The 27,574-nt window shown below is 46.7% G+C and overlaps 1 protein-coding gene across 2 annotated transcripts in view; it reads right to left on the reverse strand.

The window, feature by feature from the left end:
• Window positions 1–27,574, reverse strand: part of LOC138304332 (integrin alpha-M-like) — a 628,283-nt gene that overhangs the window by 490,647 nt on the left and 110,062 nt on the right. For both annotated transcript variants that reach the window (XM_069244296.1, XM_069244297.1), the window contains exon 3: window positions 10,971–11,074. In XM_069244296.1, coding sequence (XP_069100397.1) covers window positions 10,971–11,074 — 104 coding nt within the window. The remainder of the gene's footprint in view (window positions 1–10,970; window positions 11,075–27,574) is intronic.

The following is a 27,574-nucleotide window of genomic DNA, read 5'->3' on the forward strand; positions in this document are numbered from 1 at the left end:
TGTCTACTTGCTGTAAATATTTGTACATACTGATGATTTAAAGTTATCTTGGGCTACCTGATTGTTCGATTATTACACTTGATAAACTCATTTCATTTGGTCCTTGCGTTCCTCCAGGGGGTGACGGGGTGTATCTCTGATGTTATTGGATGTGTGTGTTTGTATGTTGTTGTGGGTGGGGTGTGGGGTTGTTGCGTGTGTGTTCCTCTCTTTTTTCTCCCCCCTTCCGTGTACACTAGGTGCAGTGAACACCGTTGTCGCTTCCGTCTTTGATGTTCCTGGTAGATGAGAAGGTAAACCAACATGGGCAGGACCTGTAACTCGGGCTCCCTGGCATCCTGGTTCCTCGTTGGGTGTTGAGAGGTGGGTGGTTTCCCATCTGCGTACTGTTTCTGCCGTGCTTTTGATGGTGTTGGTACCGCCCCGGAAAAGCTGGCGGACTGGTGCCTTGTAATAGTGTGGGCAGTACATTGTCTTCTGCCTGTCTGTTGGTGGTAACCGCCGTGGTGTTTGTTTCCACCGCCGTGGCGGTCGAAGTGTTAAAGTGGCTCTCTGTGTTGGCGGCCTCCGCCGTGGTCGTGATTCCATTTTTTTTACTGCCGGCCTGTTGGCGGCATTACCGCCGCTTTATCACCGACCGTCAGGGTTGTAATGAGGGCACTAGTCAGAATTGGGTCAGTCAAATCCATAAGTAGGAAAGTCTCATGCCATATGTCCACTGGCTCTCTAGTTTTACACAACTGTCTACAATTCCAGGTGCAATTGAAAGATGCTCAGATCCATTTGCCACTGGAAAAACGTGGTAGGAATCAAATTGACAGCACTGAGTGTTCAAACCACACTTGTCAAAGAGAAGGGTAGTTTTCAATGCTGCAATGGCAGCAGAACTGAAATAATACCACTGTGTGAAAAACAGCAATATCCCAATTACATGGCCCCCATCCATGGCACCAACCCTAACCTCAGTGAAAAATGTGAGGAAACTAGGGGTAATTTTCACTTTAAAATGACCATTCACTTGCTAGATACTGCTATTATGAATGTAACCAATATCCTAATATCATTCTTCCACAATGTTTTACAGCTATTTGAAAGTGAACAATGATTGTAGTTCCCGTACCATTGATAATGGTGTCTAGAGTACTGAAACGTGGTCCATACTGCCCTTTGCAAACTTCACATTGACAAGTAATAGCATATAGAAAATGATTTAGCAGACTTGGAAATAGCCACCCCAAATAAAACCTCAGCCATTCCCTAGGCTCCTGATGGAAGCCAGGATAAAATGCACATTGTGCATGAAGAAGTAGAAACACAATATGTTGTGACCAGGAACCCTAAGGCAGTCAATGCATGGACCACTTCTAAGACAAAATTCAAAATACCAAAACAAATGGTAGACATGAAGTAAAAGAGCAGAAACCTCTGCAGCACTTTCCTCCTAGCATGAGGAAGTAGACAAACTGCCTAACCAGTAGGATGCTGCCCAAATTTTAGCTATTTATGTCAAGCTTTCTAAAAAACAATAAGTAACATGAGATGACTGAATTCTTCCCAAGTGTGATGAATACAAGCTGTATCTACCTATTATCAAAGTTATTCTCCTCACTAGGCTACTAATGTCTTTCTATCCAGGCATAGGCACAAATTCCCCCATATGATTTGTGGATCGCTGTTTTAATCCAAAATGCACCAGAGGATGTAGCATCCCCACTACATCGATCTCAGCTTTACTTGACTGCATACTTGAGTCTTAAAATTGCCTGGAGACCTGACGCTTCACTCAATATAAAGCACTGCAATAAATAAATAGTATCGCTAGCCTCTTTATAATGTAAGAAACAGTTTCCTTGAATTCATGAACATCACAAAATTTTGGGTCTGAACTACTTCAAATTATGTAGCCCTGAACTAGAGAGGCAATAAGCAACATAAACGAGAAAGAATCAGGTAAAGAGTTCTTTCAAATTGGGAGCCTCAAGCCAATGGTCCTTGAACCATAATGGGGTTGAGGATTTCTGATCCCTAGGCAAGACATATTTTGAGGCCCCCTTTTTGGAACAGCTTTGAATGTATTACCCTTTCTCTGCTACTTCAAGAACTCGTAGTGCCAAACAATATTGAATTATATATGAAACCTTCAGAAACGGGAACACACAAATACAGCTGAAAGCTCAGGTTGCTCAGTGTCCATAAGTTACAAAACACCACAAAAAGCTTTAACACGCATTAATAACACCATTTCTTTTTGAGTTTCGATCTAGATTTTTTTTAAACTTGGAACAGTTGAATTTTATGTAGACTTGAGTAGCAGCTTTATGAAAAGTGGTGTTGCATCTAGTGCAGCGCCACTTTTCTTGCACCCCTTAGCGCTCCCCTAATGCCACCATGTATGTGCCATATTTAAAATACAGTGCACCATGGCGGTAGTCCAGGGTACAAGCATCATAATTTTTTATGCTTGGCAGCACTTTGCTGGATTAGCGTCAAACATTTTGCGTTGGAATGGCGCAAGGCCCTCTTAAGTCTGGGCCTAAGTGTCTTATTCCCGTTCAGTCTGTTACTTCAATAACAGGAAAAAGCATGCTGAGTATGACTTGTTAGATGTTGAATGGACTAGTGTGTAATATTACAATAAGACATATGCACATATAGTTTGAAATTGTAGCTCCAGTTGCTGAATATCTGTAATACCAAATAATACCCCAGTCAATACTGTCATCATTGTTGCAACAGTGAAAATCAACGTGCTGCTCTGAGGATCTTCATAATTCGATTGGTTGAAATAAAATAATGTTTTCCTAATTTCCCTCATCATCATCATCAACACAAGCTTTATTCGATCAATAGACCATCAAAGCAATACAACAATAAATATCATCATCATAAATAAATAAATAATGTAGTATCCTAAAACCAACGTCTAACTATAATAATATTCCGATCACCCAATCTGTAAAACCCATTAAAAATCATTTTTTAGGTAAAAGTTGCGTATGCGCCATGCTGCCACTAAAAATTTGCTAACAGCGAAAATTAAAACATTAGAGCAGTGGCTTTTTAGGAGCCTCAGGGCTAAGACTTGTTTCCTTATCTTCATTTCCCGACAGATTTTGCGGATCTGTTTAAACCTGGGGTGCGAATATGCAGGGCAAAAAAACATAAAGTGTTCGACTGTTTCTGGGGTGTTACCACACACTGGGCAAATATCAGATGTGGCATTTGGTCCCCATCTGCTTGTCAGGGTCATCAATGGCAATGTTCCAAAGCGAAATCTAGCATATAATCCTTTGCCTAGTAAATCAGGTATTATATCTAAATAAGGCTCAAAATGTGGATTCCATTTAAAGTCAATGAAGAGATTGGTTAAGCGGCCATGTGATTTAGAGCTAATGTAATTGTATCGTACATAGGACGAATAGGCACACTTCAAGACTTTTACATGGGATTTCTCGAGTTTGTGTGGATTCTCCCAGAAATCTTCTAAGCCCAAGGTACGGAGCCAGCTAGATACATGCTTAACCCATGGAATAGAGGTGGAATTTGGGCATTTTAGCAGTTCTAGAAGTGAATTCTTGTATACAACCAATTCAGGAACGATCCATATCCTTAGCCAATATAACAAAGGTCTTAAGATAATTAGGTCAGCTATCCGTTTTAATCCCAGATCTAAAAACAATGGGATCAATGGGGTGCTGGAAGGGCACGCACATAAAGACCTTGCAAAGTTGTTCTCACCTGTCGTTATCCTATTGCTGTTAGAAAAGCCCTAGATCTCCGCGCCATAGACAGCAGCTCCCTGTGCCTTGGCCACATAGATCTTAATTGCTGGAGATACAGTTTTGGTCGTCGTGCTCCTATAAAAGCGCAGTATAGGTGCTGCGTTGTGTTGCAGGAGTCCAGCACTTTTGCTAACCTGTTCTTCCCAATGTAGTGCGTCTGTGAACCTCACACCCAGATAATCGATAGAACTAACCTAATCCAGAAGATCGCCATCTAAACTAATGGTAATGATTTGTAACCCCATGGGAGTTTTTGAGATGAGTAGCGAGTCATCTGCAAAGAGGAGGATGGGGATTTTCTGGGCATCTAAGGAGGGAGCATCATTCTGACATGCCATTAATACCTGTACCACATCATTGATAAAAAGAGAAAACAAAAGCGGAGCTAACACACATCCCTGGCGGGCGCCCCTATTTATGGGGAATTTATCAGTCAACTCGCCTTTATTGCCCCATCTCACTTGCGCATAAGTATCTGCATGCATTTGTTCCAATAATTGAATTATACTAGCTGGGGTCCTTATTCTATATAACACTTCCAACAGCTTCTCTCTTGGGACCAAATCAAAAGCAGATCGCAAGTCAACGAAGACAACATATAAGGGTTGCTTTGACAAAACTACATATTTCCAGTATAGCACAGCCAGCCTGAAAACCTGATCCACCGTACTAATTCTAGGTTGAAACCCCGCCTGAAGGGGAGAGAGAATCTGATGTTCCAAGACCCAACTCGATAATCTGCCTAGAAGTTATTTAGCAATTTTTTTCCGCAGATTATCTATGAGACTAATCGGTCTATAGTTTGATGGAAGGTTCACGTTGCCCTTTTTGTAGATGGGAATAATTTCAGCACTCTTCCATGAAGTAGGAATCTGTCCTCCTTCAGTGATTTTGTTTGAAAGTAGGTTAATATACCAAGTCCATATGGCTGGCTCTGATCTAAAAAGGTCACCTGGGATCTTATCTGGTCCTGGGGCTTTGCCAGGTTTTAAGGAATGAATTGCATCAGCAGTTTCTTTTAGGGAAAAACTGATATGGCCCTCTGTATTATGTAGGCTCCCGTCTATGGGGGGATTGGAAGAGTTCAAAACTAACAAGGAGTGTGTGTCAGAGGCCACAGGAGTATCGATTTTGTCATAAAGGCAAGAGAAATGATCCACCCAGCGTTCGGGTTGGATATAATTCCTTAGGTAGGGTCTGCCCCCTCTCTCTCGTTTAGTCAACAGTTCCCAAAACAATGAATTGTTGTTGGATTTCGTGGCATCCAACAACTCCTGCCAAATGGAGTCTTCCCAAGATTTCTTTGCTCGTAGGGTGGTCTCCTTGTAGGTACGTCTAGCTTGTTGGATTACCCTCAAGGGCCCATTTATAATAGCTTTTTTTAGCCCAGATTTTGCCCTGGAGCATGATTCGTCAAACCATCTATTGTTCGATGGTACCCCACCTTGCGATCTCGCCCCAGTCTTTTTATAAAAAATACTTTGCAATTTAACAGTCATGGTTTCATGTATACCGAGAAGTGGGATATCCATAGAATCAAGATCCTCAAAGATTTCCAATGTATCTATAAGTGTTTGGTAAATCTCACGTAACAAATAGGGGTTCGACATCACCTTTGGCCACCCAACCTTCATATATCAGTTCTTTAAGATGGGAAGGGGAACCATCGTAGATTGTGTATTCAAGGTTCTACCAAATGCATTCCCCGAGAGGGAGAGTAACAGAGGGAAATGATCACTCTCACATCTCAAGTCCACCCTCATGTCTCTCAACAAGGGCCATAGTCGCACATCCACTAGGAAATAATCAATAACACTTGTAGTTGTGCCTCGTTTGAATGTGGGTGCGAGGTTTATGTCAGGGGGTGTGCGGCCGTTGCAGGCCCTAAGGCCATACTTTAGACATAGGGAGGCCAACTGAACAGCCACTCGTGAACGTGGGCATGGGGGATCGCTGTCCAGTTGTGCGATCCCCCATAATTCATCCTCCTCCACTGTTAGGCCACTAAGCAGCGCAGAAGGTTCAAAGGTGCAATTTACATCCCCAGCCACAATTAAGTAAAATTTGGTTTGTAAAGTATCTAAAAAATCAAAGAGCAAGGTTAGGGTCTGAGACTCCGATCCTCGCGGAACGGATCGCGCATAAACATTGATAAGAATTACATTAAAACTCTGTTTAAAGGAAATTTGCAAGCCCATCATATCAACACTATCAAATTTTAGGATCTTGTAGTCACATTGCAATTTTGTGTTTAAAAGGATTAAGAGCCCCCCTTTTGCGTGACCTGTCACTTTTTCTGAAGGCACGGCAGGGAGATTGAACGAAAGAAACCCGTCTATATTGGTTCTATCCTTGACCCAAGTTTCTTGGAAAAGACACACATCTTGGGTCTTTATGTACGTAAGCCAATCTATATCGTCCAATTTTCTGGCAAGGCCGGCTAAGTTCCAAGTCATTATTGAGAGGCAAGTGTTGTCTTGGGGATAGTCATACAGATTTGGACTGCGTAGATTCAGCTGGTATCAGGGGATCCCTCCTATTGATGTAACCCAACTGACCATGAACGGGGGCCAGACTTACATCGTCTAGTTCTGACACTAAGGAAATACCTCCCCCTGTTTGCCCCCTGTGCTGAAATGTTCGTTCATCAAAAGCAATGAGTTGGTCCACCAAGGTCTTGTCAAGGAACTCAATTGAAATTGTTCGAGCGTATGACCGAAAGGCAGTTCTGTCAGAAGCGTAGCCAATGGGTAACCCTGTTGATCCGGGAATCATGATTCTCCACAGACCCTGACGACAATTTCGGGACATTAGTCAGGAAGAGGGTATTGTTCCTACTCTTGGAACCTAGACTTTTAGTTGAGATGGCTGGGTCATTGTAGACTCTGTATAAGGTAGTAGTGCGATCTGGGTCACAGGTAGGGGGAGGTACAAACGGCCTACTAACATTGAGGGAGGTGCAATCACCCTTGTCTAGTGTGTTAGCAATAGTAATACGCCTCCCAAGTGTCTGGCTATTCAGAGAAGCAAGGGGACTGTCGAGATTATCAGCGCAAGTCACCATGGGGGCCCCGTCCACAGGGATGATATTAATGCCTGAGCGCTTGTAGGTAGAGTTATTCGCAAGGGAAGTTTGAATGGCCTCTGTATCACTTATGTATATCCCATTGCTCTGGGAATGAATGGCTGGTCCCCCATGTGCAGTTAGGGCCGGAGGGGTAGGTCCGACCTTCAAAGTTCCTCCTTTTCCAGCCACCTCTCCCATTTGGCATTTACAGCTCAATGGATTTACCATTTTCCCCTGCAGAAGTTTGGCTAGCTGCAGTACCAGGTTCCTAACTTCATTAATTCTTTGCAGGATAGAAGACAGATTAACCTCACTAGCGGGAGGCTCAGAAAAAAATAGTAGGGATGGGAATTGGCGGGGAGTTAACATCCTCAATAACCAGCTCAGCCTTAGAGTTTTCATGGTCCCTGGTCCAATCGCCCTCCTCAGCCAAAGGCCCAAATCTATTTCTGCATGGTATATTGGGAACCAGCATTATCTCAGGGCTAAGTGGAAGGGGTATACTTTCTACTTCCTCTACTGGAGATGTCCCCTGACTAAGTGGGGAGTTAGTGACAATAGTATTGGGCATGTTCCCTACTTCTTCAATCTGAATAATAGAGTCAGTGGTTTGGGCCTTCTTCTTCTTGTTAAAGAACTCTTGAATGCTTTTGGGTTGAGGCAGGGCCTTCTTGGGGGGCAGAGCTCCATTAATATCCATTTCGCTGTTCAGAATAGCCTCCACCTCCTCCTCAAATAGCAGGTCTATCTCCTCGAGTGATTTGGGGCCACATCCTGAGACCTTAATGGCTGATTTCCTGGGATGCTTTTTCTGTTTTTTGGTGTCATTCAAGGATGCTGGCAGATCAACAGCCTTCCTTTTCCCCATGGTTTGATAGTGAAAGGTGGCAACACAATATATAGTAAGGTACTGATCTTACTTGATTGTCGAGTCTCCTGTAAAGAGACTGGACCCGGCCCGGCCTCAAACGGGTGATGACGGGCAAAGACGGGCCTGTCTTGGCCCGGTCTTTGCCCGGGTGCGCGCGTCCTTAAATGGCCGCCTGAAGTGGAGAAGTGCCGGAAGGGGAGATCCGTTCCCCCGGCAACAAAGACAAACAATGAGCGCATCCCGCGGGGGGCGCGTCCTTAAATGGCCGCCTGAAGTGGAGAAGTGCCGGAAGGGGAGATACGTTCCCCCGGCAACAAAGTAAAACAATGAGCGCGTCCCGCGGGGGGCGCGTCCTTAAATGGCCGCCTGAAGTGGAGAAGTGCCGGAAGGGGAGATACGTTCCCCCGCAACAAAGTCAAACAATGAGCGCGTCCCGCGGGGGGCGCGTCCTTAAATGGCCGCCTGAAGTGGAGAAGTGTTGGAAGGGGAGATCCGTTCCCCCGGCAACAAAGTCAAACAATTTCTCTTTTTCTGGCTTTGCTCTCCTCTTCTCTTCAAATACTTCTCTGGCTAGACACTTACTGCTGGCCCTGCTGAGTAAGAGTAGTGGGACGAGACAAGATATAGAAGAAGGAAGAGACATAAAGAGAACAGTACAGTTAGAGACAGAAGTAAAGGGAGAAGGGGTGTAGATAGAGATGATATAGAAAGAGATGTGTGGTAGGGAGAGAAGTGAAGTAAATAGGAAACAGTGAGGTATCCAGAAGGAAAGATAAAAAGAGACAGAAAGAGGATGATGTGGGTAGGGAAAGGTGCGTTACTGAAAAGTTAACGCTTTACAGTGCGGTAAAGATAGAGGTAGAGATAGCAAGAAGGATATGTATTGAGATGCTGAGGAGTACAGTACACTAAGAAGTGAGGTAAAGAGATAGGTAGTGTAGAATAAGAGGTGAATTAGACAAAGGTAAATGCAGTGAGATGCAGAGGTATATAGGAAGACAGGTGGGAAAACAAAGAGCTGTAAGGTAGAGAGAAAGCAAAATGGGAAATGTACAGCAAAATGGGTCAGGTAACGAGAACAGTGGGGAAGAGAGGGGTAGAGAGAGGGTAGATAGGTAGAAAGAGAAATGGGTATAGTGAATAGAGGAAGCAAAAAATCATGTGTAATAGAGAAAGAGGTGGCGTTTATACAGAGGTAGAGGGTTTGAGAGGAAGAGATGATGAGGAAGAGAGATCTACAAAGAAGAAGTAATTGAGGATGAAATGGAGAAGGAGATCCCCAGAGTGAGCTTTGTATGTGTGCGAGAGAGACATAGAGAGCGAGGAGTTGGGGATAGAGAAAAGGGGTAGAGATGGAAAAATAGAGGTAGCCAGAAAGAAATGAGATATTTAAAGAGGAGAATGAAAGGGAACAGAGACAGAACACAAGATTTGAGGTAAATGTAAAGTTTAGATAATGAGGGAAACAGTGACTGGGGAGCAGGATGTGAGGTACTGAGGAAGATGTGAGATAGAGCAAGAAATTAGATAAAGCGGTGAGGAAAAATGACGTAAAGAAAGGGATAAGAGAGGTAGAGAAAGCTAAGGTACCCTAGACATGGAGGGAGGTGAGGTAAAGTTGGAAACAAGGTTGTGTGAGAAATTAAGTAGATGAAAGGGAGATACAAGAAGGTCTGAAATGAGGAATAAGGTACAGATAAAGAGAGAGGGATGAGGGAGAGAGTGTTGAGTAAGAGAGAGGGGTCCAAGAGTGATAGTAATAGATGTTGGCACAGAGAGTGCTATAGAGAGGGGCAATGTAATGAGAGAAAGAGGTAGGAAAAGACTGAGTCAGGTGAGATATATTGGGTATATTAAGAGATGTAATGTAGACAAGTGTTGGGTAGAGCTACATTGAATACAGACGAAGGAGCTACATAGAGCTCATACATAGAGGAGGGTTATGGTAAAAGATGTGAAGTGAAGTACATGTAGAGAAAGGACATAGAAAGATTATTTTCCAATTTAATTGCCACCAACTGAAGAAGTGAGGTGAATTATAGAGAGCGAAATGACACAGACTTTTCTTTTTCAATGTAATTTCCACCAACTGCCTGAGAGGTTTAGGCTGTGCAGACCAATCATGCACACTAATTATTTATTACTTATTATTTTTAAGCGTAATACAGCACAAAGAGGAGAATACAGCGCAGAGCCACAGATGACCTGCTGCTGGTCACCACCTGTTTGATGTCACAGAAACAGAACTTCTAGAGCCAAGTACCACTTTTGCACCATGATGCAGAGGTATATGCATGCTGTTTAGCATAGGATTTGTACTGAAAGCATACCCTCCCAGTACAAAATCCTTCGACTAGATAAATTCTCTAAACCCCCCTTAAAAGTGCAGGCGGGTTGCAGTCTGCACATTAGAACATAGAGTGGCTGCTTTAAAGACACTCCATTTTTCACTTAAATGTGTTGCGTCCAGGGCAAGGCGAGTTTGTGGCTGCCCTTGGGGCAGCGCATTTAGTGTAATCGGGCACCCTTTCTCTGATTGCACCTGATGCACCTGTTTCAAGGTACGCTATGGCACAGACAAAGTGCACCCTATTTGTAATAGGGTTCAGGTCCTTTTGTACTCCCCTGAGCCTGAAAACAGCATCAAGAAACTCAAACAAAGAACCAGAAGTCCAAAGCCTAAATAAAGCTTGAAATCATAGATCCCTAAACTCCTCGGGTGGATGCTGTGATTCCTGTCAACCAGGTGAATGACATTGTGGAAGCTTTCTTGATGATATCATGTTTCCATCCATTTTGTGAAAGCTTTTTTCCATTTAAATTGAAGAAAAAGCAGTAATAAGCAGGGACTGTGAAAAATGTGTATACAAAGTCTAGTGACCACAAAACTCCACGTTCTAAGAAAAAGGGAACACTCAGACATATAGACTTTAAAAGCATGTTTATCAAGGAAAACAGTTCATGCAGGGGTAATCAACATTTCTTCACTACGGTCAGTGCAAGGCCTGATTTTCGGGACATCCATGGGAAACAAAATTACATACAATGACCTTAAATGTATATCATTCCAAACAGCAATGTTTATCCCCAAAAAATGTTTTATGGCTTTTGTCCATATGAACCAACGTTGTTCATCACCACTGGCACAAACCAGTTTATGTGGGCATGCCACACATAAATGATATTTCTAAGCAACAGATTTTTTGGGCGTCCCAACCTAAAAGTGTAGCAAAAATTGTATTTTACTTACGCAAGATATTGATGGGCTGGCATGTCCCCAAAGAAGGATTACACTGGTACAGCAGACCTGTTTCATTGACACCTCTTTTCTGAAATGGAGCGCTAACGATGACCCTGATAACAAGAACAAGGAAGCTGCGTGATTTCACAAGCTCTGACGAGACATTTTTAAACTCCTGAAGGATATTTCACAAAGTGTAGGTGAAAAGACTTACCTTTTTGTGTGAGTATTTTACATGTTACAGTCCAGTGAGGTGTTATACAGTTTTGACAATGCAATGTAGTCAAGGAGAAGGTCACATTGGCAGAAAACACAGGAGGTGCAACCTGAGGTGTGCTGTACTTAGCAACAAATATATCTGTTTATAATTTACACAAATATAAAAAGGTAAGGTATCATAAGAAAGGTACGGTAGCGTAAGAAAAACCAATGCTTCTCCCCTACCTGGAGATACAAGTCAAAGCCTTCCATTAGGGGTCCTTGGTGGCCCTGACGAATCCCCAAGACCAGTTAGGCTAACAATAGGGGCAGAAACATGTTGGCTTAGAGAGATGGTTTGGGTCATTGTTCTCATTTACCTTCTCAGTAAGGTTTTTAGACATCCCTGGGGTCCCAATATTAAAGGCGACAGGCCTGGGCACCCTTAGGTATTTTTGGTGTATCCAGATCATGTCACTTGTCCAGTCAAACTTTATCTAAGAACTCCTTCCTTTTATTCCACCAGGAGGTTGAGTCCGCCCTGGTGGCATGGTCCTTCTAGGATGGGGAGAGCCTGCAGATGATGAAGCATGGCACAAATAGTGTGTGAGGCTTTCTCTCCCGAAATTAATGGCTTTCCCACATGTCCTGTGAGGATTACTGTGATGTCCAAATAGGACTTTGGCAATAGCACACCCTCACAGCTTCATTGGCTGCTGAGGACAATTGCCATTTTGGGTGGTGAATTTAGGTACTTCATGTCATCAGGCATGTGTGTATTATTGAGCAATTGCTTTGAAAATGTGTGTGTGTGTGTGTATGTGTGTGCGTGTGTGTGTTTGTGGTTGTGTGCATGTGTCATATCTACTCTGTAGAGTTTTGAAGTTCTCAGAAATCAGCCATCTTTGTGACTCTGAATGCAAGGGAGCAACAAATGGTTGGAAAATACTACCAAACGGGTCTTCTGCAAAATCCACAAGGATTGCACCTTCACCCAACATACTGCAAGTAAACGTGATCCACAACATATAGAGTGTGGACATTATTTTACCACCAGTCACATAGCAAATAAAATATGGCTGAGTCATTATCGCTTCATACTTTGGCCAAGCACTGGCAGGGCGCGTGAGGAAAAAAGTGGGTCATTGCAATCAAGCACTGTGCACGTTAGTAGAGCCGCAAGCATCTTAACCACCACAATCTCAACACTGTAGTATCTCAAACAAAGCTGGAAAGAAGCAATGATTATCTGGTGACAACAAGCAACATTTTTTCAACATTGATATGAAAACTATTCTCATTACGACAAACACTTCCCAGCTGAACACCCATTAGCAGTGGGAAATGTAGTCTAACTCGCAGATGAAGACACTCACAGAAGATATAAGTCATCAAATAATTGACTGGTATGCACACTATTGCATAAAGCATGTGTATTGCTTCCAAATAAAGACAAGCTAGACACTGTAGAGATTGTATGTACATTGTCAGCCACAGGCATTGGGGAGAGACATTGTGAATCAACAACAGAGTGAACAACTATACCTACCAAACAAATGTATTATACATGGAGGCAATATATCTTCTACAAACTAGGAAATATCTCACTGGCTGTCCATCATAGGTAGCAAATTGGACGATGGCACATTGCTTAAAATCGAACACCTATAAAACAAAGATCATACTATTCGGCGGTGCCCACCTATCTGGGACTCTTCCTCATGGCCATCTTCACTGGGCTCCGCACCAAAACCCAAGAAAGGGCAAAGAACTGTGGAGTCTTGCTAGATGACTCTCTCTCCATGTCGGAGCAGGTCCACACCATATGTGGCAAATGCTTTGGCTTACATAAGGTCCTATGGGAATATTTCCACTGGATCCCTGTGAACTGGCATAGAACTGTAGTCCAAGCACAAAGTACAAGCAGACTGGAAATAGAAATGCCCTTTATGTTGGCATGGCAGACCTTCTCTTTACGCAACTTCAGGTGATACAAAGTAGAGGAACGAAACTCATTTGTAAGAGAGACAGGTACAGCTTGGCTTTGGCCTGTTTAAAAACTCTCTATGGCTGCCAACACATAACAGAGCCAAATTTAAACTTCTAAGCCATGTTCACAAGGCACTCCATGACTTTTACTCTGCCATTTTACGTTCCAAGGTGGAATTTTATGAACCTCTGCAAAACTTGTGCTCATCAAATTTAGCAATGGCTAAAGCCAAGCACATTAAAAAAGCAAGAACGGGCAGTTGCACATTCACCCGTCTGGCAGCTGCCCACTGGAACCTAATGCCCATGGATCTCCGCCCAACCTCATAACATGTTAGGTTAAAAAGAACCAAAAAACCTGGCTCCTCCAGGATTAAGACTAAGGTCATAGGTCTTAGGGCTTGCAGCAATATATCACCATGCTATCCCTCTGGGGATGATTGTTTGCAATCTATAAGTAACAAGTATTAGTATTATTGCTAAGAACATTTTTCTGTGCTTTTATGTATTCCTATTTTCAATAATAAAATCCATCGTAAGCCATTCTTTTCAGGACGTTCCTAAGGATCTCCCACCCCAAGCCTGCAGAAAACCTCCCTGGGTGGATTCAAAGGAGGTCTAAAAAAATCATCTACTGAAACATCAAAAAAATGACACTTGAATGTTCCATGTTATGTGGACTAGAGCATTCATCAGAAATAGTATACTCTCTGAACCCACATAACATTAGAGGGTACTAAGATGGTACAATTTTGATATAATGATTTCCACGTAATGGCTTACGTGGTCTTAAAGGTAAGTCAAAAACTCCACAAATTTTCTGTCATAATTCTCTATGGTATACCATATGCGTCTGTTCCTGATGTACCACGTGTTGCTTGTTACTTTGATTATTTACATCAAGCACTCTGCTACTCTGGCAAGGATATAGAACATGTTACATTAGACTATTTAAATACATAAATAAATAATCTGTACCACAGAGAACGTGGCATTGTGAGCCAGTAACATTGTAAAACAGTGAGGGGCATATTTATACTCCGTTTGCGCCGAATTTGCGTCGTTTTTTTCGACGCAAATTCGACGCAAAACTAACTCCATATTTATACTTTGGCGTTAGACGCGTCTAGCGCCAAAGTTCATGGAGTTTGCGTCATTTTTTGGCGTGAACACCTTCCTTGCGTTAATGAGATGCAAGGTAGGCGTTCCAGTCTTAAAAAATGACTCCCAGGCATGTGCGTGGTATTTATACTCCCGGGCAAAAATGACGCCCGGGAGTGGGCGGGGCAAAAAAAACCGCATTTGCGCCTCTTTTTAACGCCTGGGTCAGGGCAGGCGTTAAGGGACCTGTGGGCTCAGAATGAGCCCAGAGGTGCCCTCCCCTGCCCCCAGGGACACCCCCTGCCACCCTTGCCCACCCCAGGAGGACACCCAAGGATGAAGGGACCCATCCCAGGGAAGAAAAGGTAAGTTGTGGTAAGTATTTTTTGTAAAAAAAAATTGTGGCATAGGGGGGCCTGATTTGTGCCCCCCTACATGCCACTATGCCCAATGACCATGCCCAGGGGACATAAGTCCCCTGGGCATGGCCATTGGGCAAGGGGGCATGACTCCTGTCTTTGCTAAGACATGAATCATGTTAATGGCGTCTGGGCGCCCCAAAAAAATGGCGCAAATCGGGTTAAGACGATTTTTTTGCCTCAGCCTCACTTGCCCCATTTTTGGACGCCCAAACGCCATTTTTCCCTACGCCGGCGCTGCCTGGTGTACGTCGTTTTTTTTCACGCACACCAGGCAGCGCCGGTCGGCTAACGCCGGCTAACGCCATTCAATAAATACGGCGCCTGCATGGTGCTTCAGAATGGCGTTAGCCGGCGCAAATTTTTTGGGCGCAAAACTGCGTTAGCGCAGTTTTGCGTCAAAAAGTATAAATATGGCCCTGAGTATTTTGCGTCAGTGCAAAGTGCCTTGAGCCACTGTACACACTAAACGCTGTTACTGATGGTAGCATCAAAGCAAGTCTAGTCAAGTGCTCCTAGGGAGAGCTGCAAGAGAAGATATTGCAGTACATAACTGGGAAAGACGTACTTGTCACTAGTGTAAAAGTTGAGAAATGTGAAGCAGACACTGAAAACAGTAAAGTAGGTTCCTTTCATTTGCCGAGGCACAAGTGTCCATTAAGGCCTCCCTCATTTTATCAGTGCCTTATGACAAGCTAGTCAATATGGTCAAGTACTATCATAAGCAATGTCCTGAAGCTTAAAATCTGATACTAAAACCAACATTTCTCTCAGTCGCTGTCAGCTTTTGTCCCTCTCTCTCTTTCACTCCTCTCATTGTAACTCTCTACTCATATCCTCCTTTCCCACCATCAGCACTAACAGACAAACCTCACACTTCACAGCAGTGTCTGTGCACCAGTAAGGCACAGGAAAGCACATGGGTCAGAGACAGCATAAGAGGTTCTCTATTTTGCAATGACAGACTGACACCCTTTGAGAGGTTTGTTCATGCAAGCAGTCTACCTGAAATACTCGTCAACCAACACTCATTCTACTCAACAGATAATGACAGACAAATGAGTTGATATAGTATTCAGAGAAACTTTACGGAGGTGTTGAATACCAGGAAGTATTTTCACGAATCCTCCTAAATGTTATGTCTTTTACATTGTTTCTCTTTATTCTCAGTAGCTCAGAATCATTCTGATCATCTTCTTTAAGAAGATAGTCATCCAGCATATCAACAAGCTTCTCCAACATCTTAGGGACAAGACTTCACCTGAAGCCACTGGCCAAATAAGTACTCAATACATAGATCTATACTTGTAGGATTTTAAATGCCATCTCCTGCATGACTCCTCAGCTGTAGTTTCCTTGAAATGGTTACAGAACCTTTCTAAAGGAGTAGATTTGGATTTCCTGGTCCTTTGATGGAGGGAACAAAAGCAGGTCAGAGTTTCTAGACTCTTTTGGCCCAGAGCAGGAAAACCACGTAGTATTGGTCTTGATGGACATTACGGTAGCGATGAACTACATGCCAGCAGATGGTGACTCTGTCTCATGTGTTTGGGTTGTGAGGGGTAGGTCAACTATTATCACTGAAAGCATTTTATATTCTACAGGCAGATGTTTTTGAGACAGACTATTTCCTTCCAAAAGGTTGATGTTATTTATAATTCCTGTTCGATAATCTAGATTAGTTAAATCTCACCAATAGATTCCCAGTACTCTCCTTGTACAGATTAGCTGCTGGTTATCTTTAGCTCAAACCCTTTATTATTTCAGCTGTTGTACAAAATTATTTGTGGCGGGCCCGTTGGTCATGGTGGTTCTAGACTCGAGCAGAGTCATTACACTCCACAGTGGATCCTCAAATTTGTGACATTTCCCATTTCACAAGCTTTTGTGACTCCCAGTGTTGGTGTAAAAAATGGCAAGTCTAGTTTTATTCATTTGAGCAAACCACAAGGGGGAGCTACTTTAATATCTAGGCTTTTTGCGGTGCTAGAATCTTAAAATAGGTTTCGGGATTTGGGCTCATCCTGGTGAACAGTAAAAGTTGCACTCTGTTTACTGTGAAGCAGTGAAAAGTTTTGACTTTTTTACGGAGTGATTTGTCCTTAAAAGGTTAATTTCAACACTGAAAATTCAATTCCCTGCCGTCTGGATATTCATAGCTACTTAGGAGAGCCATGCAGATCCTTTGCACTTTTGTTTAGCCTCATGTTCTTGGAGGTTCAGTTGAAGTTTTTTCACGACGAATATGCTACTTTAGTAGCTATAATTTCACTCATCAGTTGGGCTCCTTCGTGTTTAGAAGCTTAACTTTGCCTTCTTCCTGAATAATTATTTACGAGGCATTTTCTGGCTTTTGTACCTAACCTATTTTTTAATTATTGCATCAATCTGTGTCTCATGGGGATGGGTGCATTTCCTTGGTGTAGGAGCTGTAGTCAGCATTTAGCTAGAGGCAATAACCCCCTTTCGTCCTTCCAGGAGCACTGGATGAAGATGTCAATGCAGGTTGTAAGGGAAAAACACAACTTACAGCAATGTTTTGCTGCTGGGAGATCGCAAACGTATTTACGTATTGGTTTAGCCAAGCCCCAGTCCCAGAGAAACTGAAATGGACTCCACCGGAGTCAGAGGGTCCGATTACTTTGGAAAACGGGGAGTGTCAAAGTCTCAGATGTGCAGGGCAATGACAAGGGTATCCTCAAATACATTTGTTTTGCTTTGCTGACTCCAATGGGTGAGTGGGGTGTTTGCAGAGTATGCTAACGACTTTCTTGGTGTAGCCTCTCCGTGATTCAGTGTGAGCAGATTCACTTTAAAAAAGTAGTAAATATGCTGCTGTAGTTGTAATCCTACAAACACATCACTGACATAGTCATTAGTGCGCCTTAAAAACTGTACCAGACACAGGTTACAATATGCACTATTGGGAAAGTCTTGCGCCATTTTTCCCATTGCTAGTTCAGCAATAGGAAATATCAAACAGAACAATGACGACTTTGAAAAGGCAGCCCACCCTGTAACTGCTTTTTTCTTTTCTTTTTTTAACTCCAGAGGGAAAACCCCTTGCCTCTTCAATACCTCAGAGTTTGGAGGCGTTCCATTCCACATCCTATCCTGGGAGGGGATTTACTCCAGGCTTTTGCTGAACTATTTCTAGGGTAGGTCAAGGTTGGGGAAAAGTCTGTACATGCCCACAAACTGATAAATTTCTGGGCTTTCACAAGCTTCACTGTGTCATTCCCCAACCTTTGAAGGGGGTTGAGTACTGTGTAATTGTAGGGAGGTGAGGGGTTTGATTATGCAATAGTAACTATATTAATATGTGCTAGGTATACTTCTCAAGGTACCTGGCTGGCATACATTAGGCCATTTTTGCCATAAACATTGGTTTACGACCAGAATTGGCTGTGAACAGGGTCTTGGTGTTTTACAGCAATACAATGCGTAGTCCGTAACAGTGTAACTATAGGTTTGTGGTATATGTTTATGGCTTGATGGTAGAGTACATGTGGGACAAAGTGAGACTTTTCTGAAGGTTTAGTTACTCTAAGTTAAACTCTTCATTGTCCTTCTTCTCCTTCCTGTGAAGTCTGCCAGACTTTTACAAACAATTCACAGATAACACAGAGCATGGTAGTCCTTTATGTAACCTCCCTTTGCTGAAAGGCCTTCGACATTTTAAAAGATTTGCAACATAACTGATGGCTGCAAGTTATCAGGGCATCACCAGTGCTATATCTGTACAAGTAGTTTCATGCCATTAGCATCAGCACTCATTTTTGAGTACTTGAGACTAGGGGGGTCATTACAACATCAGTGGTAAAAGCCGCTTACCGCCGTGCTGAAGACCGCCAATACACCGCCGCGGCTGCGGAATTCCGCCACAGCTATTATGACCCACATCTCGGAATCCACCGAAATTCAGACACCCACACAACTCCGCCACACCAAAGGTCAGTGATAAACTGGCGAAAACAAATCCTCCACCGTCACGCCAACAGAAACAAGCCCATGCTATTACGACCCACGAATCCACGCGGCGGTCTTTCAACTGCGGTATTCCATTGGCGGTACACACCGCCGTGCTCAAAATACACACACATCTCCAAAACACCGCCACATTGGGCAATTCCAAATACACACACCTGATACACATACAAACACCACTCCCACACACCCAAAACAATATAAAACACACACCCACATCACCCACAAACCCCTACGACCAAAAAATAGAGACGAAGGCGACAGAGAGAGCACATCAATAGACAACCCCACCACACAGAGCCACACAACACCATCACCCACACAACATCCACGCACAAAGCACCACACACCACTACACATCACCACACTCATCACCACATACACCACCGCACACATCACCTACACCACCCCATGGCACGCCAAAGACACCCCAGGTTTTCGGAGGAGGTGCTCAGGGTTATGGTGGAGGAAATCGTACGGGTAGAGCCACAGCTATTTGGATCACAGGTGCAGCACACCTCTATAGCTAGGAAGATGGAGCTATGGCGAAGAATCGTCGACAGGGTCAACGCAGTGGGACAGCACCCAAGAAATCGGGAGGACATCAGGAAGAGGCAGAACGACCTACAGGGGAAGGTGCGTTCCGTGGTCTCCAGGCACAACATCGCGATTCAGCGGACTGGCGGCGGACCCCCACCTCCTCCCCCACAACTAACAACATGGGAGGAGCAGGTGTTGACCATTATGCATCATGAGGGCCTCAGAGGAGTCGGTGGAGGAATGGACACTGGTAAGTCAAATCTTAACTATTATATCCCCCACCCTACCTGCATGCTATCACACACCCCCACCCTCACCCCCTCCCCTATCACTCAAACGCCTCACTAATGTACTAATAACACAAACCACCCATCCCAACACCAAGCCCTCATGACACAACAAAGCATGGACACCCATCACTAAAGCATGCCCACTGCACATACCCATAACACCCCCTAACCATCATCACACAAGCCCCCACACAGGAATGCTAGCACTGGGGTACACGCTCACCCACCCATTGCACACCATTACACACACAGATGCAATAATCATGCTTTTATACCCCTGCAGGACCAATACCTAACGTCACCAGACAGGAGGGTCCAGACATCTCTACCCCACCCCCAGAAGAGGCCCACAGTGATGACAGCAGCTCTGGCCAACTGGATCAAGATGAGCAGCCCGGACCATCGTGGGCCTCGGGACAGTCGGTTCCCCTCGCACAGGCACAGCACAACACTGACCTTCCACCCTCTGGTAACGCCAGCACAGCTCCCACCAAGCGGGCCCATACCTCCGTTCCCAGGACACGTCAATCAGCTGTGTGTCCACCACTACAGGGAACCCAGGATAACCCACCACCCCAACAACAGGGACCTGGGGGCAGTGGCAGTGGGCACACGATCCAGGGGACGGAGGCACAGGAACACAGGGGAACTGGGAGGGCTGCTGTGCGACAGGGGCCGGACAGGCCTGGGGAACCCACTCTCCACGAGGCCCTCTCCTCCTTCATGGGAGCATACCACCACTCCCAGGAGACGATGGCGACGGTCCTGGCCAAGTTTCAGGAGACCCAGCGCATGCAGGACAAACTGTATTTGGGGTTCAGGGAGGAGCTCAGAACCATCAGCTCCGCCCTGGGCACCATCGTAGGGGTGCTGAAGGACATACAGAAGACCATGAGGGACACCGTGGCACTCCAAGGGGCCCCTGACACTAGCCTGGACGATGAACTGCCCACCACCTCCGCCGGTGCTAGTGGACAGGACGCCCCGCCACAGGACCACCACACCAGCACCCCACCCCCTGTAGACGGAGAACCACCCCGCAAGCGGTCCCTGAGATCCAGGAACAGGACAGAGCAAGATGGCAAGACCCCCGCCAGGAAATGAGACCACCCTGATTGTCATCCCACTGTCCCACTTTGTTACCCTATCCAGATTGGAACTGTTCCAGCTCCACTTCCTATGCCCATATGGGCAGTGCACCTATGAGACTAATAGACTGGACTCTGCCATAGACATTCCTCCACCATCACCCCTCACCATTTTGCCACCACCTCCAATAATTAGCACTTCAATAAACACCCTTGAACCACAAAACAATCTGGAGTCAGTCTGTGATTATGAAAATGTGTATTATCTATGACAATGACAAAATCCGTTCGAAAATGTAATGTCAACATACCTATGTCACACATCACAAGTCCATGAAGGATGCAAGCAAATGACACACGTTGGTAACCACACTTGTGAAACCGTAATGGAAATTTACCACTCAGTTAGCATATACTGCTTCAAATTGACAGACAGGATAGAGGTAGAAGTGTGAAAGTAAATGTAATAGTAAAAAAATTGTTCTCATCTGTGTGTCACTGGAAATATTGCTGTATGACAGAGTCCCTGTTATCAATGTCTTCTTCCTCTGCTTCCTCCTCATCACTGTCCACAGGCTCCACAGCTGGCACAACACCGTCATCTGGACCATCCTCCTGCAGAAAAGGCACCTGGCGTCGCAAAGCTAGATTGTGAAGCATAGAGCAGGCGATGATGATCTGGCACACCTTCTTTGGTGAGTAGAATAGGGAACCACCTGTCATATGGAGGCACCTGAACCTGGCTTTCAGGAGGCCAAAGGTGCGTTCGATCACACTCCTAGTCTGCCCATGGGCCTCATTGTAGCGTTCCTCTGCCCTGGTCCTGGGATTCCTCACTGGGGTCAATAGCCATGACAAGTTGGGGTAACCAGAGTCCCCTAATAGCCACACATGGAGCCTCTGGAGTTGACCCATCACATAAGGGGTGCTGCTATTCCGCAGGATGTAGGCGTCATGCACTGAGCCAGGGAACATAGCATTTACCTGGGAGATGTACTGGTCTGCCAAACATACCATCTGTACATTCATGGAATGATAACTCTTCCGGTTCCTGTACACCTGTTCACTCCTGTGGCGGGGGGGACCAGAGCCACATGGGTCCCATCAATGGCACCTATGATGTTAGGGATATGTCCCAGGGCATAGAAATCACCTTTAACTGTAGCCAAATCCTCCACCTGAGGGGAAACGATGTAGCTCCTCACGTGTTTCAGCAGGGCAGACAACACTCTGGACAACACGTTGGAAAACATAGGCTGGGACATCCCTGATGCCATGGCCACTGTTGTTTGAAATGACCCACTTGCAAGGAAATGGAGTACTGACAGCACCTGCACTTGAGGGGGGATTCCTGTGGGATGGCGGATTGGTGATATCAGATCTGGCTCCAACTGGGTACACAGTTCCTGGACTGTGGCACGGTCAAACCTGTAGGTGATGATTAAATGTCGCTCCTCCATTGTCAACAGGTCCACCAGCGGTCGGTACACCGGAGGATTCCGCCATCTCCTCACATGTCCCAGCTGACGGTGCCTAGGAAGGACAACAGCGACCACAGAGTCAAGCATCTCAGAGGTATGTAACCACAGCTACACAGTACACGAAACATAATCCAAAAAGTTTTCTGTAAGTGTGTTGAGTCCAGGCCTAGGTATGTGTGACGCAGTTGTAAATGAAGGCATGTGGGCCCCTGAAATGGCGGCTGCCTGACCTCTAAAGTGGGACAATTGGATGTGAGGTAACTGCGCTGGCGTTGTACACCGTCGCGGTAGGCGGTCGAAGACCGCGGCGCAATGCTGCATTGGTTAACATTGGACCCTATGGGTCCCAGCAGCCAATGACGAAGTGAGCCGGCGGTGATGATACGCACCGCCGCGGACGTCACCGCCGCGGACGTGAACGCCATTTTCTATCTGTTCAATCACTCGATACCTGATCTTCGACAGGAGAGGACCTACACTGCAAGTGCTGCTGTGACCTCGGTCTGGAAGAGACAATGGCACGTGCGTCTGGGGAAAGGGCCCCTGCCTTCACTGCACAGGAGTTGGAGAAGCTCGTGGACGGGGTCCTCCCCCAGTACACACTACTCTACGGTCCTCCAGACCAATAGGTGAGTACATAGGGTGCAAGTTGTATGGGCTATGCTTGGGTGGAGAGGGCTGGATGTAAGTAGGAAGGGGGCAGAGTTATGCGAGCATGAAGGAGTGTGAATGCATGCGCCACATGGCAAGGGCAGGGATGGGGGCCACTCACTTCGACGGTGCTGTTGCTAATGACTTCTCTTCTTCCCCTGTACATGTCATGTAGGTCAGCGCCCACCAGAAGAAGGATATTTGGCGTGCCATTGCCAAGGAAGTCCAGACCCTGGGGGTCCACCAGAGACGGAGCACCCACTGCCATAAAAGATGGGAGGACATTCGCCGCAGGAGCAAGAAGACGGTGGAGGCTCAGCTGGGGATGGCCTCCCAATGTGGGAGTGGTGCCCATCGCACCATGACCCCCCTGATGTTCCGGATCCTGGCGGTGGCCTACCCTGAGTTGGATGGGCGCTTAAGGACATCACAGCAGACACAAGGGGGTGAGTACACTCACATTCTGATGATTTTGCGCGCAGTGGAGGGGTCTGGGTGGGGGAGGAGGGCTGTGGGTTTCCCTAGGCCAGGGCGAGTTCCGTAGGCTAGGCCCCTCCAGAATGTAGGCCATGTGCCACTCCACCCCACCTCTGTAGAGTGCCAAGTACAGGTATACATGCCCCTGTGTCATCTATGTGGACAGATGACACTCATAGCCATGTAGGCCATATCCCAGGAACTGCATCTGTAGAGGCCAAGAGCACGGCTTAGTGCAGGGGGCTGCTGTGTCTGTGTTGTCCGCCAACGGTAGTGGTAAGCCATGCACTCAACCCGTCTTTCTTCTGTTTCCCAACCCTTTTTGTGCTCTCCCTGTTCTTTTGTGCATCAGCATCATCAGGCGGAGGTACAGTGGCACCGGAGCACGAGGGAGCTGCATCCCACATGGCCATGGAGGGCCACACCACGGACTCCGAATACACCAGTGGGACAGAGGGCGAGGGGAGCTTCACGTCGGTCACCGGATCAGCAAACAGCGACACGGACTTGTCCTCCAATGGGAGCTCCTTTGTGGTGGCGGCACCATCTGTGCCCCCCGCTTCTACAGGTACAGCCGCCACCCCCCCTACCAGCACCGCCCTCCCAGCAGCCCCTCAGCCTTCGCTCCGTGCCCGCTCACCCAGGAGGGTGGGCATCACCTTCGCCCCAGGCACCTCAGCCCCTGCCCCTGTCACCCCTGCTGCCCTCAGTGAGGAGGCCATCGACCTACTCAGGTCACTCACTGTTGGGCAGTCTACCATTGTGAATGCCATCCAGGGTGTAGAAAGGGAGTTGCAACTCAGTAATGCATTCCTGGAGGGCATTCATTCTGGTCAGGCTGCTCTTCATTGAACCGTGCAATCTCTGGCCTCAGCACTGATGGCAGCCATTATCCCTGTGTCTAGCCTCCCACCTCCAACTTCCTCCACCCAGACCCAATCCCCTGTACCCCAGCCTATCCCAAACACACCATCAGACCAGCATGCACACACCACAACACACAAAAGTGGCTCTGGCAAACACAGGCACTCCCAGACCCCCTCCAGCTACCCGTCCCAGTGTTCATCAGAAACTTTTCCTGAGCAACATTGACCTCTTTGCCACCACCCCCCCCCCAATTCATAGGTCCCGTACTAGCACCTCAGCCAAAAAAAGTCAGGTTCGAGTGGTGCGTGTTAAAGTTATGTGGAGTGCACCGGGCACCAGGGCAGCCAGTGTGACACGGAGCCAAAGCACTGCCAGTCCACCCCCTGTAAAGCACCAGAAGTTGGACAGTGCCCAACGGGAGAGGGTGAAGCCTCCTGCCGGCAAAGCCGGTCACAAGGGTCCCGGGGGGAGTGCCGAGTCAGCTGTGACTCCTCCCAAGGTGGTGAAGGGGCAGAAGAAGTCTCCAAAGTCTGGGAAGAGCAGCACGGTGGAGAAGGCCGCCATCCTCCCCGATGGCCAGGACGCCACCGCCAGCCCCATCGTCACTGGTCCGGAGCCCACCGCCAGAGTCAGTGCCCAGGGGGGCAGCACTATCGTCACTGGTCCGGAGACCACCGTCAGAGTCAGTGCCCAGGAGGGCAGCACTAGACCACCGCCAGAGTCAGTGCCCAGGGGGGCAGCACTATCGTCACTGGTCCGGAGACCACCGCCAGAGTCAGTGCCCAGGAGGGCAGCGCTATCGTCACTGGTCTGGAGACCACCGCCAGCGTCAGTGCCCTGGAGGGCCCTGGCAGCCACAGCCCCGCTGGGCACTGAGGGACCGTCATGCCACACACCGCTGAACAGGTCAGAAACTGCAAAGTCAAGCACCGCTGAACAGGGCAAAGACCGCCATGGCAAGCACCGCTGAACAGGTCAGAAACTGCAAAGTCAAGCACCGCTGAACCGGGCAAAGACTGCTATGGCAAAGCACTGCTGAACAGGTCAGAAACTGCAAAGTCAAGCCCCGCTGAACAGGGCAAAGACCGCCATGGCAAAACACCGCTGAACAGGGCAAAGACCGCCAACTCAAGCATCGTTAGCCCATGTGCAGCTGGGACAGTGACAGAACTGGGACCGTCACAGGGAGCGTGATGCACTCTGGGCACCAGTCCCCCTCCAGAACCAGTGGAGAACTGCATCCACTACCTGAATCCTTCACAGGATGAAGCACTCTGGGCACCAGTCCCCCTCCAGAACCAGTGGAGAACTGCATCCACTACCTGAATCCTTCACCGGATGAAGCACTCTTGGCACCAGTCCCCCTCCAGAACCAGTGGAGAACTGCATCCACCACCTGAATCCTTCACAGCATGAAGCACTCTGGGCATCAGTCCCCCTCCAGAACCAGTGGAGAACTGCATCCACTACCTGAATCCTTCACAGGATGAAGCACTCTGGGCACCAGTCCCCCTCCAGAACCAGTGGAGACTGTTATCCACTTGAGAGACTGTGGCTTTGCACTCCCCAGGATGGTACAGTGGGCAAACCACCCACTGTAGAGACTTGAGAGACTGTGGCTTTGCACTCCCCAGGATGGTACAGTGGGCAAACCACCCACTGTAGAGACTTGAGAGACTGTGGCTTTGCACTCCCCAGGATGGTACAGTGGGCAAACCACCCACTGTAGAGACTTGAGAGACTGTGGCTTTGCACTCCCCAGGATGGTACAGTGGGCAAACCACCCACTGTAGAGACTTGAGAGACTGTGGCATTGCACTCCCCAGGATGGAACAGTGGGCAACCCACCCACTGTAGAGACTTGAGAGACTGTGGCTTTGCACTCCCCAGGATACATCAATGGGCATGGAGCCCCGTTGTGGATCTGGCTTGGTGCTGCAATCCGGCTGAGGTGCCCCCCCTTCCCTTCCCCCTGAGGTGCCTGTTGTATTTCTATCTGATGCCCCTGCAGTGTTCTCTCCGTTTGTGGACAGGTATCTAGTGTGGGCCTTGCCCATGCATTGTGGGCCCAGTGGTCCACGGACATTGAATTGTGCATACCTGCACTACTAATCGTGATGTATATATTTGGAATGTGTATATATTTCTGCATATATGAGCTTACTGTATTTGGATACATTACAATGGTTCAAGTAAATTGGTTTTGTCTTTGCATTCTTCCGGGTGGTTGGGGGTTGTTACTGTGATGTTTGAAAATGCATTGGTGTGTGTGTTGTAGTGTGCGAGGGTCGGGTTGAGGGTGGGGGTGTTGCGTGTGTGTGTCTGTGACTTTTGCCTCCCCCCTCCCCTATGTCGTAGGTGCAGTACTCACCGTTGTCTTTCAAAAATTGGTTGCAGACTTTTTTGCAACCAGTATCTGATTTTATGAACTGACTTTTGTACTATTGGGTTGGGTGACAAAATCACTATTCACATGTGTTAGCAAAGGGACCTGTGCGATAAATATTAATGAGATACGGCCATTTTGCGACCCCCTGCAATTGACAACTGATACAGAGATAGTGGTATGCAAGAGACTGCTGACCACCATCCCTGTGGTTGCATTTTCACACAAAATGTTTCTTTTTGTAAGCCGCCCCTGTCCCTGAAAGAACCAGTGCTGCTTTAAAAAAATAAGTTTCTGTCTGAAAATATCGAGGAGAGGTGGCTGTTGCCCTAACACCCCTGAGGCTGCCACCATGATTAACACAATTCCCACAATTCTTTGCAAAGCAGTTACCACATCCTATGAGATTTTGGTAACTGATTAGTGGTTTGGGACTGGAACTGCAGTCACAACCCACTTATACAGTGCATATTGTACAGCAATTTGTGAGGAATTGCACTTGTCCAAATTGTGATTTGGTATGTGTCCTAAAACTCATTTTCTGACTCATACAATGAATTGTGGCCTTCATCATGACATTGGTGGTAAATCCTACTTACCGCCGGCGCAGCGGATATCCGTTCACCATATTATGACACTCATACACCAGTCTGTCAGTATTCAGCCACATACACAATTCCGCCAGCCCAAAGGTCAGTGATAAACTGGCGGTATCAAAACCCACACCGCTATGCCAACAGAGCAATGCCCATCAAATTACGACCCACGAATCACCATGGCAAACACTCAACAGTGGTAAACCATTGGCAGTACATACCGCCGCGCTCAAAATGGACACACACAAACAAACAACACCACATTGGATAATTGAAACAACACTCACCTGACACCCATACACCCCCCCCCACTCACACCACTATAAAACACACTCCCACATTACCCACAACCCTCTACCACTACAAACAATTGCCACCAGAGAGACAGCAAGTCCACAGACACAACCAGGGCCACACACTACTCACACCTATACACAACTCACGCACCCCACATCCCACATCCCAACACATTACCCCACACCCTCACCTACACACCTCGCACAAAAGCCATGGCACCACAAAGACACCCCCGCTTCACAGAGG

Source organism: Pleurodeles waltl, chromosome 7 (genome assembly GCF_031143425.1).
Source record: "Pleurodeles waltl isolate 20211129_DDA chromosome 7, aPleWal1.hap1.20221129, whole genome shotgun sequence".
In the NCBI taxonomy this organism is placed as follows: domain Eukaryota; kingdom Metazoa; phylum Chordata; class Amphibia; order Caudata; family Salamandridae; genus Pleurodeles; species Pleurodeles waltl.